This window comes from Xiphophorus couchianus, chromosome 6 (genome assembly GCF_001444195.1).
Source record: "Xiphophorus couchianus chromosome 6, X_couchianus-1.0, whole genome shotgun sequence".
NCBI lineage: Eukaryota > Metazoa > Chordata > Actinopteri > Cyprinodontiformes > Poeciliidae > Xiphophorus > Xiphophorus couchianus.
This window is the reverse complement of record NC_040233.1, coordinates 23,902,117-23,917,228: the sequence shown is the minus strand read 5'-3', so window position 1 is coordinate 23,917,228 and position 15,112 is coordinate 23,902,117. Positions and strand designations below refer to the sequence as shown.

Below are 15,112 nucleotides of genomic sequence, written 5' to 3'. Positions count from 1 at the left end.
CAGAGCGAGGTTCGAACCGGCAACCTATCTCTTTTGCTCCAAGATCTTCCAGTGCCTCGCAGACCAATAACTATAGTTTAAAATCCATAATTTTACAATTCATTTTTACAGTGTTGGTCAGGACCCAAGCAGCAGCATTTTGAATGAAAAGGAATATGAGCCAAAGTTGGAAAAGTAAGTCAGTCAGTGGGTCGTTGAAATTTCAGTACGGTTATGATGAGAAGGTAAATTATTGAAATGTACTCCCCACTGAAACCAAAACTGTGAAAACTAAATTTCTTTCTAATTGATTTTTACAATCCCAATTAGATTTTACAGGCTTTAAACATTTGCATCTAATGTTTAAACTTCAGCAGTTGCTTTTTTTATTTTTAAAAGCAGACAGCAAATTATAGGACTTTTAGTTCGACTGCAGAATTGTAAAATTTGGAAAGTAATTAATTTTTTGAAAACCATTTTAGCTTCTTCACTTCAACTTTCTGAACAGAAACAAGCTACAGTTTTAACATCTTGAGGCACATTTTGAGACTGATTTAGAGAATCAGTTCATGTTAACTGGTTAACTTAATTATCAAACCTTAGTGTATATATATATATATATATATATACTATATATATTGTATATGCTACATAGTTTACAGCAGCTATTAATTGCACAAAAACCTTGTTCTGACTGCTATTTGGCGACATTGGATCTTAAATTGTGCAACCTAGAAAAAGTCTGCTGAATAGTCATCTTTGGTTAATTAAAATATTTTTGTGCAGTTAGTAGTTGCTATAAACTTTGTGGTCCCAATATAATTAATTCATAAAACTTTTTTTCTAACAATAATTATTTCCGCTTTCATTCTTTCAAGTCTGTTTGTTTCAGGCTACAAAGAAACATCCAAAAGAGACACCAGACTCACACAGCGTAGTTTCTTATATAATTTATTTTGGCAGATATTTTAAAACATCAGTTTCCCTTTTATAAAACAGTGGTTGGAATAAAATTGCATACATTTGCCACCAGATTCCCCTGTCAGTTATGTGCTACTGCAGTTATCCCAACTTAATACCAAGTGCAAAGGGAATTTAAAAAGATGCTGAACGCCAAATCGGGTTCATCACAAGCTGGACTAGTTGTTCATGTGCGAGCCTGACTGGTAGGCCTGGATGTCCTCCCCGATGAACTCTGACACTACGGAGGAGACAGAATAAGAGAGGAAAATTACAATCTGAATTGTGTGTAACAAATGTTGCAATTTTGGTTCCTTATTAAACTGAGTCTACCCGACTATCAGTTGATAAAACATCCTAAAACAGCGGTGTCAAATTAATCTTCCTTTTGGGCAAAAACAAGATGTTCCAAAGGGCGGGTTGAGCAGGCATGTACAGGTAAAACCCATTAAAATTTCTTAAAATAGCAATAAATAGCTGTGTCTGCATCTGACCAGTACAACGGTGCATTAGGGTCATTGATGGTAGAGAAAAAAAAGGAGTACATTTTTGTCAACGCATTTGGTGGAGATTTTGAGATTAATCTCAGTAATTTTAGTTTTGTTTGTTTTCTGTGTGTGTTGTGAAAACATAATAGTACCTTTTTGAGGTTGATTGTTTATATTAATGATAAAAAAACTATGTATGGGCGTGCCGTGGTGGTGTAGGGGTTAGCGCGACCCCTATTTGGAGGACTTGAGTCCTCGACACTGCCGTCGCGGGTTCGACTCCCGGACCCGACGAAATTTGCCGCATGTCTTCCCTCCTCTCCTTCCCCGTTTCCTGTCAGCCTACTGTCATATAAGGGACACTAGAGCCCACAAAAGACCCCCTGGAGGGGTAAAAAAAAAAAAAAAAACTACGTATACTTGAGTCTACAGTACAATCTATATGGAGCCGCCTAGAGGACATGGAGGATTTTTTTTTTCTTTTGCGTTCCCTCGCAATAATGTACTGATCAGTTCATGCGGCATAACTGAATACTGAAAGTCTTTCTTACGGAGTCCACCATATTTTCTGCTATAATATAAGGTTTTAGTAGGTTTATTCCATATACATTAATATCTTGTTTGTGAAATATATGAAGTTTTATGCACCACAAAGCTATGTGCAAAATGCAAAAGCAAAGCAGGTCAAACATGGGCTTTTCATCTCTTCCACCCCTTCTACAATATAAACAGAAACTTTCCGTAAGAAAGTTTCTGTTTATTACCCCGTGAGTTATTTTCACAGGGTAATAAGGTCATCTGACTGTTTTGATTGTGTCTTTTTGTGTTGCTAGTCTGAATGGTTAATAAAGATGTGCAGTTCCATCTCAACTTTACACACACAAACATAAACATAAATTCATTTTCAATAAGTCTTTTTGCATCAAAGAGGGTGTATATATTTGCAATTTTAAATTAACATTTGTGACTGTATACAAAACAGATTAGGGCGTATTGGCTCATTTATTGCGACGTAACACAAAATAATTTTTTCTCATGTCCACTAGCTGGCTCCGTAATCTAGTGACCAAACACATAAATAAGTATTTTAGCTCATTTTCACGTAATAGCTACATTTAGCTGAATGGACTACATTCACGTTAGTCAACATTATTGTGATGCTACAGATGCTAGTCATTACATTTGGTTTACATTTAGCATTGTTGCTAATTTTCAGCAGCAATACCCCTGATTCTGGTCAGATCTTCATAAATGTTCTTCATGTCTCTTATAATTGCCTCACCTTCTTCGAAGGTAATGTGGTGCATAGAGGCCGAGCTGGTAAACTCCAGTGGACACTCCTGGTTCTTGGCGTCCCCCTCTCCCCCATGACTCGTACCCAGCATCCTTCCCTGAGGTTCCCAGCCCTCGTAGTGGGAGTACGGCGCCGGACAGGTGTCCTGGTAAGGGTTGGACGGAGGCGAGGGACACAGCTCCTGAGGATAAGTGGAGTACTGCGGGAAAGGCGATGTGGGGATTGGGGGCAGCGGGGAGTTGGCGAGGGGGCTTTCAGTGGGGAACGGGCTGAGAGAGGAGGAGTGGGACGGAGAGGGTGAAGAGGACAGGTAGGGGGAGTCCAGCCATGGGGAAGGAGACGGGGACGGAGGCTGAGGACCGCGGGGATACAAAGGGGGGAGCAGTTCAGTGAAGCCCAGCTCCAGGTTCTCAAAGCTGGGGTTACGCTCGGACAGTGGCGCCCTGGACCCGACTGGCTCCTCCACGGCGCTGTCAGGTTTGGGGCAGTACTCCTCTTGGTAGCTCATGGCCGGGCAGGGAGGGGAGTAGGTGGAGGGGTAGGGGGGAAGGTGGAAGCCGAGGCCGCGGTCGTCGGACACGTGGAAGCCTCTGTCCATTCTAGGCGGACCCACAGTTCCCCCGTCCAGAGGGGGAACAGAGGGACGGGACAGCAAAGGATCCTCTTCTTTAAACATAACTGAGAGGAAAACAGATGAAAATTATCTAGTTTACATAATATTTCTATTTATCCTGGGTTTTCCATGGTTAGCAATGATTAGCAGGTTTAAGCTAGACCTATCTGTATCGGTCCCAATATTGATAAAAATAGATCGGGTATCGGTAACAATACGCCTGATCTATTTAGATTTATTCTGTCTAATTCTATACTTTCTGCTCTGATCGAATTAAAGCTTTATTATTTATTTGACTTTTTTTAAAACTTTATTTAGAAGTCCTAACTGCACTTTCTGAACCATCTGAAAGAAGGTTTGTTGTATTTTATCTTTTACAGGTTTAACCAAGGTAGTCAATCTATTGTTTTTGTCAATTTCAGTTTCTTTATTAATTATTTTACATTGGCTGTTAAACTCCTAATTGCACTAGCTGATGAAATTACAGTTGTAAATGGCTGCACAGTTATACAACCTTACATCTTTGAGAAGCAGAAGTGGAGCCTCCTGCACAGCCAACAGGAATGCAGAAAGTGGTTTCTGGATGGTAAGTCAACAACAAAACACTTGTCTTTTCCAGCAGCCATTGGACGGCACATAAAGCGGTAAAACCATCTGAGCAAACGCTCTGGTTGCTAGGTAACAGAGCTGGGCTTAGCTGGGGTTGCTAGGTAACGGCACAGTCCCTGTCAAATGTGACTCAACATTAGAAAGGTATCTGAAAAGACAAATTTTCCAGACACCAAAAATCATTAACTTACTGCCAACAAACGGCTAGGTCTTTTTTTAAAAGCATTTTTAGAAGCAGTTGCGTAGAAAAACATGCAAAAAGTGAATTTTACATAATAACTTCCCTTTAAAGTTTAGTCAAATTATATGTTGTTATTAACCTGGTTTTATAGCAAATGTAAAATATAAGACATAACTTTAACACACACCATCAGTTTATTTATCTACATGGCTGCAAATAAATCTCAAATATGCAGAATGAGGTAAAGATTGTAACCATTAAACTTGTAAAACTCAAATTTCTACTGCATAGAAACAGGAGAAGCAAAGCATGAAAATTACCTTGTATGTTGTTAAAAACAAATTGAGAGAAAACAGGAATATAAAAGTTACTGATTTAACTATTTTCTACAAAATCCACACAAACATAGATGTTCGATTATGTCACCAACAAGCTGAACCAACAAATAAACCTATTTTCAAGTTAAAGTGTGTAAAAAGTCGATGTAAGTTCATCTTTTGTTAAAAATTATTATATTTTCTTATTAAATTACCAGTGCTTTGCACTCCTAACCATTCCTGCAGCAACTTCTTTATACATTTTACTATTCCAGAAACTTTTAACAAAGTAAATCAACCATAGAAAAAGACCTAATTTTATCTTGCCAGCGCACATTAAGCAGAAGGCAGCGTTCCTACAAATATCCCATTTTAAAACTCCAGACTTTTTCTGCCAGCATCTGGACAAATTTAAATCAGGAAACATCTTAAACAATTGGAGAAATCTGGGCTGGTTCTTCCTAAATTTAAAACAGATTCTTCTAATCAGTTGATGCTTTGACATCTACTTGAACCCAGTTCAAGAACTTTAAGTGCAGCTGATGTAACAGAATCTGGAGGACAGAAAGGAAGTGGCGTGATGTTTGAGTGAGTGAAACTCAAGAACAAACAAGATCAATCAGATGGAGAAAAAAAACAAAAGTTCTGATGTGACTTAAAATAAAGATCATCATATAAAAAGCTGAAAATTTTATTTTTTCATCTTAGGAAACTAAATATGAACACTCAGACTTTTTTCCATACTAAATTTACAGTTTTCCTCACTTATCCAGACTTGAAAATAGGTCTCTGTACATGTTTATAAAATTTTTTCCACAGAATAATTTTTAGGTAACGAGATTTTAGTTTGGTCATATCTGCCAATTTTGAACTGTTTAGGGCTTCCTGTCACTTTAAATTCAAATGAGATGCTGGCCATTCTCACCAACTCAAAATTTACACTCGCATGTGAAAATGGATGTAAACAGATACGCAGTTACACAACTATACATCTTTGAAAAGCAGAAGTGGGGCCTTCTGCACAACCAAAAAGAATGCAATAAGTGGTTTCGGCATATTAAGTCAAAAACAACCATTTATCTTTTCCAGCAGCCATTGTACAGCGGTAAAACCAGCTGACAACTTTGATTTGTTCAGTCAGTGTAATTAGGAAACCGAAACTGACAAAAACAAACTGCAATAAACCTTCTTTCAAATGGCTTAGAAAGTGCAATTAGGAGTTCTAAATGTAACAAAAAATAAATATTCACGCATGACATCGCTCAAAGGACAGAGCATAGAATTAGACTGAATAGATTGGCCCTTATGGATCAGACACATTGTCACCGATATGAATATCGGATCAGTGCATCTCTACATGCTACTGCAAACATCAGGAGCACTAATGAAGTTGCGATGAAGTAATAAAGCTGCGAGTCGCTCACCAGGAAGGTACTTGAAGCAGTGCGTGCTGCTCCGCTTCCTCTTCCCGTTGGAGACATACAGACTGACAGACACAGGCCGACTGACGGAGAGGTCGCTGTAGGCAGGAACCCTCACACACAGCAAACACTGCAGCAAGAAATACACGCATATATAGGTACGTATTATGATAGAATGCATTTACATTCGCTGTTCAAATATATAACTAATACAGAAAATAAACCTTAAATATATTGAATCAAAGTTTTAAAGTGTAAGATTAAAGCCTGAAGATATTTACTTTCACTAGATAAAAAGACACAAACACATTTTTTTCTTGAAGTCTGAAGTTAAATTAAACCAAACGTTTTTTTGTTTCATCTTATTTAGAAATACCAAAATTATTTCTATTTGCTAATTTTAAAATTTAGTGAGAATTTTTTTCAGAGATATTTTCTTGTAAGTTTCCACAAATTCAAAAGTTGACCTACATTTGCATACATACATTTAACTTCAGTTTATTTTGTGTATGTAAATATCTGGTTTCAACTGGGTATGCATGTATATAATTGAAATCAGATATTTACATACACTGAACAAACTGGAGTTAAATGTATGTATACAAATGTAGGACAACTTTTAAGTATATATATATATATATATATATATATATATATATATATATATATATATATATATAAATCAATCTTGAATGTCTATAATTAAAAACTAACTAAATATAATAAAAGTATAAACATTTTTGGACATATACATCCTTTCTGTCTGCTTGGTACGTTTCCATCAGAGGGAAAAGAATGGACTGAAATGCGAGTGACTAATTTTTAAACAACATTTTGTTAATAGTTTTGCCTTTTTTATCCATTTAGTTCCTACAGATGTGGCGCTTTTAGCAAACAAAAGAATGATTTTAACAGGCTAATCTGGGCACATTAGACTCCATCTTGGCAGAGTCTCAACCACTGAGGCTGTGATTTAGTTTTATGGATCTGATTTCATGCTTTTCTGCCTACTGCTTAATAGTTAAACCATTGTGTCAGACACAAATTTGCTGCTAAAAGGGCACATGAAGAACTGAACCAGTAAAGAATGCATTTACATGCATGTACATTCACTGTTAAAAGTAACATGTGGCGTGGATTTTCTGCAAAATGTGGGCGAATTGTTACAGATTATCAATAATATTGATACCAGATCAGTATCAGTATCAGATCAATGCTTTAGTGTCAGATTCCCTCTTGAAATTTTTATTTATTTTTGTATTTTAGTTTCTCAACTCGACCTAAAAATATATATTTTATTTATTAGTTCTCAAATTATAGTTTCTTGCACTTTACTAGGAAAAATGCACACAAATTGTGCTGGTGTTTTACTAAAATATTTTGGAGACACTTTTAAACTTTGTCCAAATTCTCTCAAGGTAATTCAAATTAAAAACCACCAAAACACCCAAAAGTCAGAAGTCTGATAATATACCATACAAACCACGAATAATAGCATAACAATTTTCATACCAATGATTATTATTTTTAATTTTGTTTATAGAGACATTATACTCAATTTGGTTTTGGTTGTATTTGGTTTTTATTTTAATTTTATTTATTGTTTTGGTTGTCAATCTTTTAGTTTGGATATATAAAATGTCTTCCAGTTCCAGTGTTTTTGTCACAAAACTAAACATTATTGGTCTGGAACTTGCATTATAATGCCATTATCAATATATTACTTGAAAATTATACAATATTATCATTTATTGCAATAATTACTGGGTCAATTTATCACTGTTTATGCACTGCAACGTGGTGCAAAGTGGAAGCACCGCTGCCATGGAGCAAGAAAGTCCTGAGTTCACCACCCAGTCTGCGATTTTTCTGCAAAATGTTGCAAGCTAGAAATCAAGATGACAAACCTATGGGTATCAGATTGTCTTTTATTTAATATATCCACATTTACATATCACATTTACTTATATTTAAGTCTATAATGACATAAATATAAAGGTATTCCCTGGACGGATCATCAACAGACATTGAAAGTTGTAAAATTACCTCGTTGCTGTTGTCCTGGTCCACATGCGCCTCCTCCTCCCACTGTAGTTTCCCATCTGATGTGCCAGAGCAAAGAGAAACTTGATATTTGGCAAAATACATTTAATTGAAAAAGCTTGACATTGATGAAAAAAACAACAAAAATAACTTAGAGGCCTGAAATATAAAAATGTTTAGTCTGACAAACATCTCACTGAGTATATCTCAACATCAACAAACATATATAGCAAGTAATATTTTTAGCATGTCTTTAGAATAAAATAAATATTAAATCTACATTTTTGGGATCATAAATTTACAAAAAAGATGCTTTAATGCCAAAGTAAAATATTATTGTTGTTGCTTTTATTTATTGAATTTTTAAAAAAAATTGTTTCCAGGATAACCCCTTGAAATGTAGCATCTCATTTTTGAGGGGTACTTACAAATATAAATATAAAAAACAATAATACAATTGTAGTACATAAATCCAAAACATAATAAAATACATTTAAAGACTAACTTAATAGTAGAAGTAATAGTATTTTTAAATTGTTTGTCTAAAGTTACATTCCCTCCAGTTATTATTTAAATTGAAAAGATCAAGGCTAAGATTGATTTTTCAGAAACATAAAGTAGCATTGCATCATTGCTACATTATATTGATGTCCAGCTATATCTACCAATGAGATCAAACACCAAGTGCCACATTCAGCAATAATTGCAGAAATTATAATTGAAAACTTTAAATAAATGATCTCAGGGTTTCTGCAGGTTTCACAAATACTTTTAAAGATATTTCTAAGACCACTATAAATTGAATTTACCACCTGTTTTACCAAAACACATAACAAAAAATAAATTAAAAAAATTTTTTTAAAGAAAGAAAAATTGCATATTTTACATAGTTGAAGTGCCAAGCTTTTTAGCCCAGATCGCACGCAGCCTCGTACAAGTTAGCGACAGAAGTGAGTTATTATCAACTGATGATAATTTACACCTACCAGTGATAGAAAAGCTAGTAGCTAGTTAGCTGCTAATCCTAATTAGCTACGGATTAGCAGCTAATTAGCGGTAGCCTCAATAAGCTTGAGTCGCAGAACGTAATGAAGATGTCTGGGGGCGACTGAAACGTTTGCCTGACAGTCCGGCAAGAAAAAAAAATCTACATCGAATATTTGAGATTAAATAGTCCAGCCACGACAAAAAATTAGGATATGTGATTAATTTATTTAAGGCTAGCTTAGCATTTGACTGTGTACAAAATAGACCAGGGTGTATTTGCTTATTTATTTAATTGTACTTCATTGTTTTTTTTTTTGTTTTTTTTTTAACTCTACGTCATTTTGGGTCGGTGTCAAACTCATACCGGTGCCTCTCTCCATGAAGAGGACTCTGGAGATCGGCAGGAAGTTGGTGCCGCTCAGCAGCAGCTCCTCGCCTCCCTCCACCGAGCAGGACGTGACGCTGACGGACTCGATGACAGGAAGCTCCTGGGCCGACCGCTGAGCTGAAGCGGTAAACGGACAAACGTTGGCCTCTCGTGGGATTACAACAAAGTTTTAAATTCAGTTGAACTTAAAATGCAGCGTCTTACAGCATTCAATGGGCAAAGAGGCGACCTGCAGAGCCAGGACGCGCCCGGGAGGGCCCACAGGGGGCGCTACAGGGAGGTGAGTACGAAACACCAGACGCACGCGGGTGTTTTTCCTCCCGACGTCCGTTTCGCCTTTTCGCAGCTCGATGTCGGAGTTTCTCAGTTTCAGAATCCCAGCGCAGTCGATGCTGAACAACAAAATTGTTAAATGAAATTATGTTTTCTGAAGTAGAAGAAACTTCGATCCTTCATAAACTATACTATGTTTATTTTCACTGTGATAAAAATATCTTGACAGCATCTTAACATAAATATTGAAAATACAAAGAAATTTTAAAAAGACACAATTTAAACTTTTTTCATAGGTAAGGAAATTCAGACAGAAGGGAAAAAAATAGGATTTAAACTTTTACAATCATCTTTCTTCAAATGTGGACAATTGATGTTTTGGAATATCTTAACAGAAATCTAGAAAATATTCTTTGATTGTAATAGCCTTTAGAGAAAAATATTTATAAGTTGTTTTTTTTAACTCACAGAAGCAGCAGGTTAAGTTTAAATGTTGGGCAGCAACACAAACAATTTTAGCTAAAAAAATTAGCTAAAATTTAGCTAAATTTGAGCAAATCAAGGCAGATATAAATATATATTTTTTAAGTCTGAGATGTGAAATGCAATTTTAAATGTGAAGTGAGAAGAAAAGGATATCCAAAACAACTTAGCCCTACGTACATGGAAAAGTAATTGCACCCTTATTAAATAATAAATTAGCTTTGATTAACCAGATTTCATTTGAAAAGCTTAGCTTAATTTCAGCTTTTCATCTGGGCTTGATTTCTGACAGATAGTGGTGGGCACGCTTCAGCTAATGCTAAATTTTTCATTTAGCGCTTTAGCTAACTGTGAAAACACTTAGCACACTTAGCTCCTCCTATGTAACTGTTTTTTTTCCTAAATAAACTCTAAAGTGATACTGTACTTGGTTGTTTTGTAAGCTTTTATTTGAATAAAGTTTGACATCTGTGTTGAAGTTTTGGTTAAGTAGTTAGATGTTTATATTCATGCTGTTATTTTGAAGTGGGTTTGCGCAGTAGTTCCTTCGCTTCTCCTCATGTTGTCCACCTGTGGTGCAGTGCAGACATTTATTCTGTATTAAAGATATAGTAAACACTTTAAGATCTACCTATATGCTCTCTGACCGAAGGCCTAACTGTGTTCAGTTAGGCAAAATCAGAAACTGTTAGCAAAACTCAACAACTATAAAACTGAAACCAAGAGTGAAAAATCTGTTCCATAGAATCACTTTCTGTGCAGGTAGACATGCAATAACAAATTTTATCCTGTTTAGGTCAATATACTGTTGTAACAGATGGTGAGTTGGGTATTAGCATTAGCTTCTGCTAAATACCATATTGGAATAGCACTTTAGCTTTAGAATAACTAATGCTAATGATTAGTGCTTTTTGGTTAGTGCAACATACATGAAGAATAAAGAAATCTTTTAAACATATCCTGCCTGACAACATGAAGTAGGCTAAAAGATTTGACAAAGCAACACAAAACAGATTTAAAGGCTTCAATTCCTACTCACAGGGCGGTCATGTTGTTCTCGGGGTTGAGGGGGATGTCCAACAGTTTGGTCCCTGCCTGGACGCTTTCATGGCTGGCGGTGCCGACCATCTTCCCGGTCACCCTACACAATGAGAAACATTTCAAATTAAAAGTCCAAAAAGTCAGAAAGATGTTGGGTACATCACCTTACCCGAGATATTTCTGTTTTCCTTTGAACATTCATTTGACAAATATCATCAAAACAAATGAAAATACTCTTTTTTTCTACATGTTAGAGGAGGAAAAAAACCAATCACCACATAAAACAGTCAAGATTCAGTGACACGTATTGGTGATCACTGCAAAAACACAAAATCTTACGAGACAAGACAAATATTTTTGGTCTTGCTTTTAGCACAAATATGTTATTACGCTTGAAGTAAAACAAAACTAACTTACAAATAACTTTTCAGCAAAATAAAGGAGCTTGTTTGAAGTCAATAATTCCTTAATATTGATTATTTTAAAATGTACTACTTCCATAGACAGATTATTTCACTCACAACAAGACAGTTTTCTTATGTTATATATAATCTGCCAGTGAAATCGCCAAAGATTTGTCTTAAACATCTCGCAAAGTACAAAACATGAGGAATCAAAAGGCGTAAATTCAGAATTTCATAAATTTTCTTTAGTCTTTGCTAGAATTGCCTTTAAACTAAATGACATCACTGCTAAAATACATATTTTACCAAGAATTTTTGATCTAGTTCCTAGTGCAAATATGTTAGTACATTTGAAATAAGACAAAACTAACTTGCAAGTAACTTTTCAGCAAGATAAATGAGCTTGTTTTAAGTCAATTAGTGCTAGTACCACTGGCAGACTATTTAACTTATAACAAGGTAAAAATATCTTGATAAAAGTGTAATTATTTGCTATCGGAACTAAAACTTTTTTTTTAATCAATATTAAGGATTAATTGACTTAAAAAAAAAGCTCCTTTATCTTGCTGAAAAGTTACTTGTAAGTTAGTTTTGTCTTGTCAAATCTACTCATTTATTTTTACTAGAAACTAGACCAAAATGCTTTTTAAAGATGTATAAAATAAGTTAATCTTCTATTGCAGTTGAATGCATATTTTCCTTTTCTAGACTAATATGCACCAGAATTATGACGGATGTCTGACGTCTATGACATAAAAGTCAGATAGAATGTGACATAAGTTTGAAAACAATTGGACACATAAACGTGTAGCATCACATATTCTTTAAAAAGTAAATTTCTTCTTCATTACTCTAATGCCTGTATTAGTGATCCATAAATGATCATAATTTTAATTATTTCTGCAGCAAAGCCTCAGGTACTTCATTACTGTTCACATGTTTATTATGGCTTTCTAAATATTTGTAAGCCAGCTAAAAAGTAAGTGCAGGTTTATTTATTGAAAACAAACAGTACTTGTCCTAACTAGATATTTCAAAAAATCTCAAATGAGCTTGAGTTGTAGCTGTGATGTCCTGAATTCATCCTGATATTATTTATCTGAGTCTGATTTTTGTATTTAGAGCTGAGAAAAAATGGGAGGAGATATTTCCTGGAGGCAGAAAACGATTCGTTATACTGCATTTAAAGCTGCAGTCAGATGATGCATCTTGTGAGGAGTTTTTAGATTTAATTAATTGAAAAGAATCAAGGAGATAAATTTGTTCTCCCTGCATCAGGATTAAAGTAGTTGTGGGTTTTTCATCATAGTTTAGTTTCATGTCATTGTGACCTTTTGCTTGTCAAACTCAGTTTTAATTAGTGTGTTTGCTAGTTTTTAGTAGTTGAATATTGTTTAGGTTTAGCTTAGTTTTTATTAGTTATAGTTTTTTGTACCTTGGTTAATTTTTATTAGTTATTGTGATTATGTTAATGAATACCATTTTCAAAAAATAGATTTAACTATTGTTGAACAACAAATTGTATTTGCCGTTTTCTCCCAACGCCGCAAAGAGGAGAATGGAGTGGCGTTATAATCTGCTTGTGTGGGGGAAAAAATCAATTTCACATTTAATAAATGGATTTACAAAACATACTATAACTTTAGTATGTTTTAGTTTTATAAATACATGATATAGTTCTAGTTAGTTCTAGTTTTTCTCCATCAAATACTGTTTTTGTTTATTTCAGCTAATAAAAAATGTTTCCCCAGCTTCAGTTTTAGTTGTTTGTTTGGTTTTAGTTAACTATATTGATGGTGGTCTGTACCTGTGTATCTGGTAGAAAGGATGAGGCCTGATTGAGCGGTCGTCAGCCGTTCCGACGAAAACCTGCAGCGACAGCGGCTTCCTCTCTGCGTAACCGCACAGCTGGACACAGAGAAACAAACCACACTGTGACGAGAGACACACGTGGGACTTTCCTTTCCATTATCACAAAAACACTGGAAAAAATATGACTTCTGATTAAATCAGAGGTGGCCAAAGTGCAGCCTGGGGGCCTTTTACGGTCCGCTTGGTAATTCTGTGTGGCCCCCTGCCACAGTTTAAAGGAAATATAACAAATTTTCATTTCTTTTAGTTTGACAAATTTTTGTGGCAAATAAAATCCTAAATTTACAAGAGGAAGAAAATATTAGGTAATACATATGTTTCTTATTCATCCTAAGTTTTTTTGAATTTTTTTGTTATTTTGTATAATTATAAGATTACAAACTCAGACAATTTCTATGATTTGCATCTTAAAAACCAATTGTTTTTAGATGCAAAAATTAGTTTTGTTGGTATTTTGGGGGAAAAAATCAGAATATATACAGTACAGACCAAAAGTTTGGACACACCTTTTAATTCAATGAGTTTCCTTTATTTTCATGACTATTGACATTGTAGATTCACACTGAAGGCATCAAAACTATGAATAACACATGTGGAAATATGCACTAAACAAAAAAGTGTAAAACAACTGAAAATACCCCTTATATTCTAGTTTCTTCAAAGTAGCAACCTTTTGCTGTGATTACTGCTTTGCACACACTCTGCATTTTCTTGATGAGCTTCAAGAGGTAGTCACCTGAAATGGTTTTCACTTCATAGGTGTTGCCCTGTCCGGTTAATAAGTGGGATTTATTGCCTTATAAATAGTCATGAAAATAAAGAAAACCCATTGAATTAGAAGGTGTGTCCAAACTTTTGGTCTGTACTATATATATATATATATATGTATATATATATATATATATATATATATATATATATATATATACATATATATATATAAAGATTCTAAAAAATAAAAAGTACGCTTTTTAGATGAAAAATAGATTTTTGTATCTAAAAAAATGCAAAAACACACCCCTATTTTTTGTAATTTCAAAAAAATATGAATATATAAAAGTATTTTTTTTTTACTCTAAACATTATAAACAAAATGTTAGATGCTAAAAAAGTAGCTTTTTTGCATCCAAGGAACTTTTTTTAATATTCAAGTGTCTTTTATTTAAAGTAGATACATTTACATAATAAGATAAATATACTTTATCACATTTAATAAAGTACATTCATAAAATGTACTTTATAAGATTTAATAATGTAAATTTAATTTTATAAATTATATATGAAATGTATAGTTAATTTAATTATTTACTTTAGTATTTGAGCAGATAAAACAATAAAAGACACATGAATTTCTGCATTTTATTAAAAGAAAATGATTTGAGTGTTTTGAACTGGACTATTTCATCCCTCAGACAGTTTGGACCTTTCTGGTTTAAATCAAAGAAACCGGAGTAAAATCCCAGTTAGATGTATTTTCTGCAGAGTGGGAAAAGTCGGTCGCACCTTGACAACAGGATGTCCTGTTGGTGCGGCTTTGACGGCGCCTCTGCTGCCCTCCGTCTCGTAGTGGGCTCGATGGTGTGGCCGGGGCTGCACCTCGATGCGCAGCTCATACTGGTCAAACTGGGATGGGAGCGGCCAGTCAAGTGGAGGCAAAGCATTAGACCTAAAGGACAGAAGATTATTGTTTTACAGAAAAACGTAGATAATGGCATAGCAGACGCCCAGTGTGAGATATATAGCACATAAAAAAATTTTA

General features: G+C 34.8%; 1 protein-coding gene across 1 annotated transcript in view; it reads right to left on the bottom strand.

Annotated features, from left to right (window-relative positions):
* Positions 1-914: 914 nt before the first annotated feature.
* Positions 915-15,112, bottom strand: part of nfatc4 (nuclear factor of activated T cells 4) — a 27,050-nt gene continuing 12,852 nt past the window's right edge. The window contains exons 5-13 of the mRNA XM_028020662.1: positions 14,857-15,019; positions 13,289-13,389; positions 11,076-11,177; positions 9,485-9,672; positions 9,257-9,397; positions 7,909-7,964; positions 5,866-5,992; positions 2,710-3,399; positions 915-1,180 (exon numbers count right to left, since the gene is read on the bottom strand). Of these exons, the coding sequence (XP_027876463.1) occupies positions 1,119-1,180; positions 2,710-3,399; positions 5,866-5,992; positions 7,909-7,964; positions 9,257-9,397; positions 9,485-9,672; positions 11,076-11,177; positions 13,289-13,389; positions 14,857-15,019 (1,630 nt within the window). The 3' untranslated portion in view covers positions 915-1,118. The remainder of the gene's footprint in view (positions 1,181-2,709; positions 3,400-5,865; positions 5,993-7,908; positions 7,965-9,256; positions 9,398-9,484; positions 9,673-11,075; positions 11,178-13,288; positions 13,390-14,856; positions 15,020-15,112) is intronic.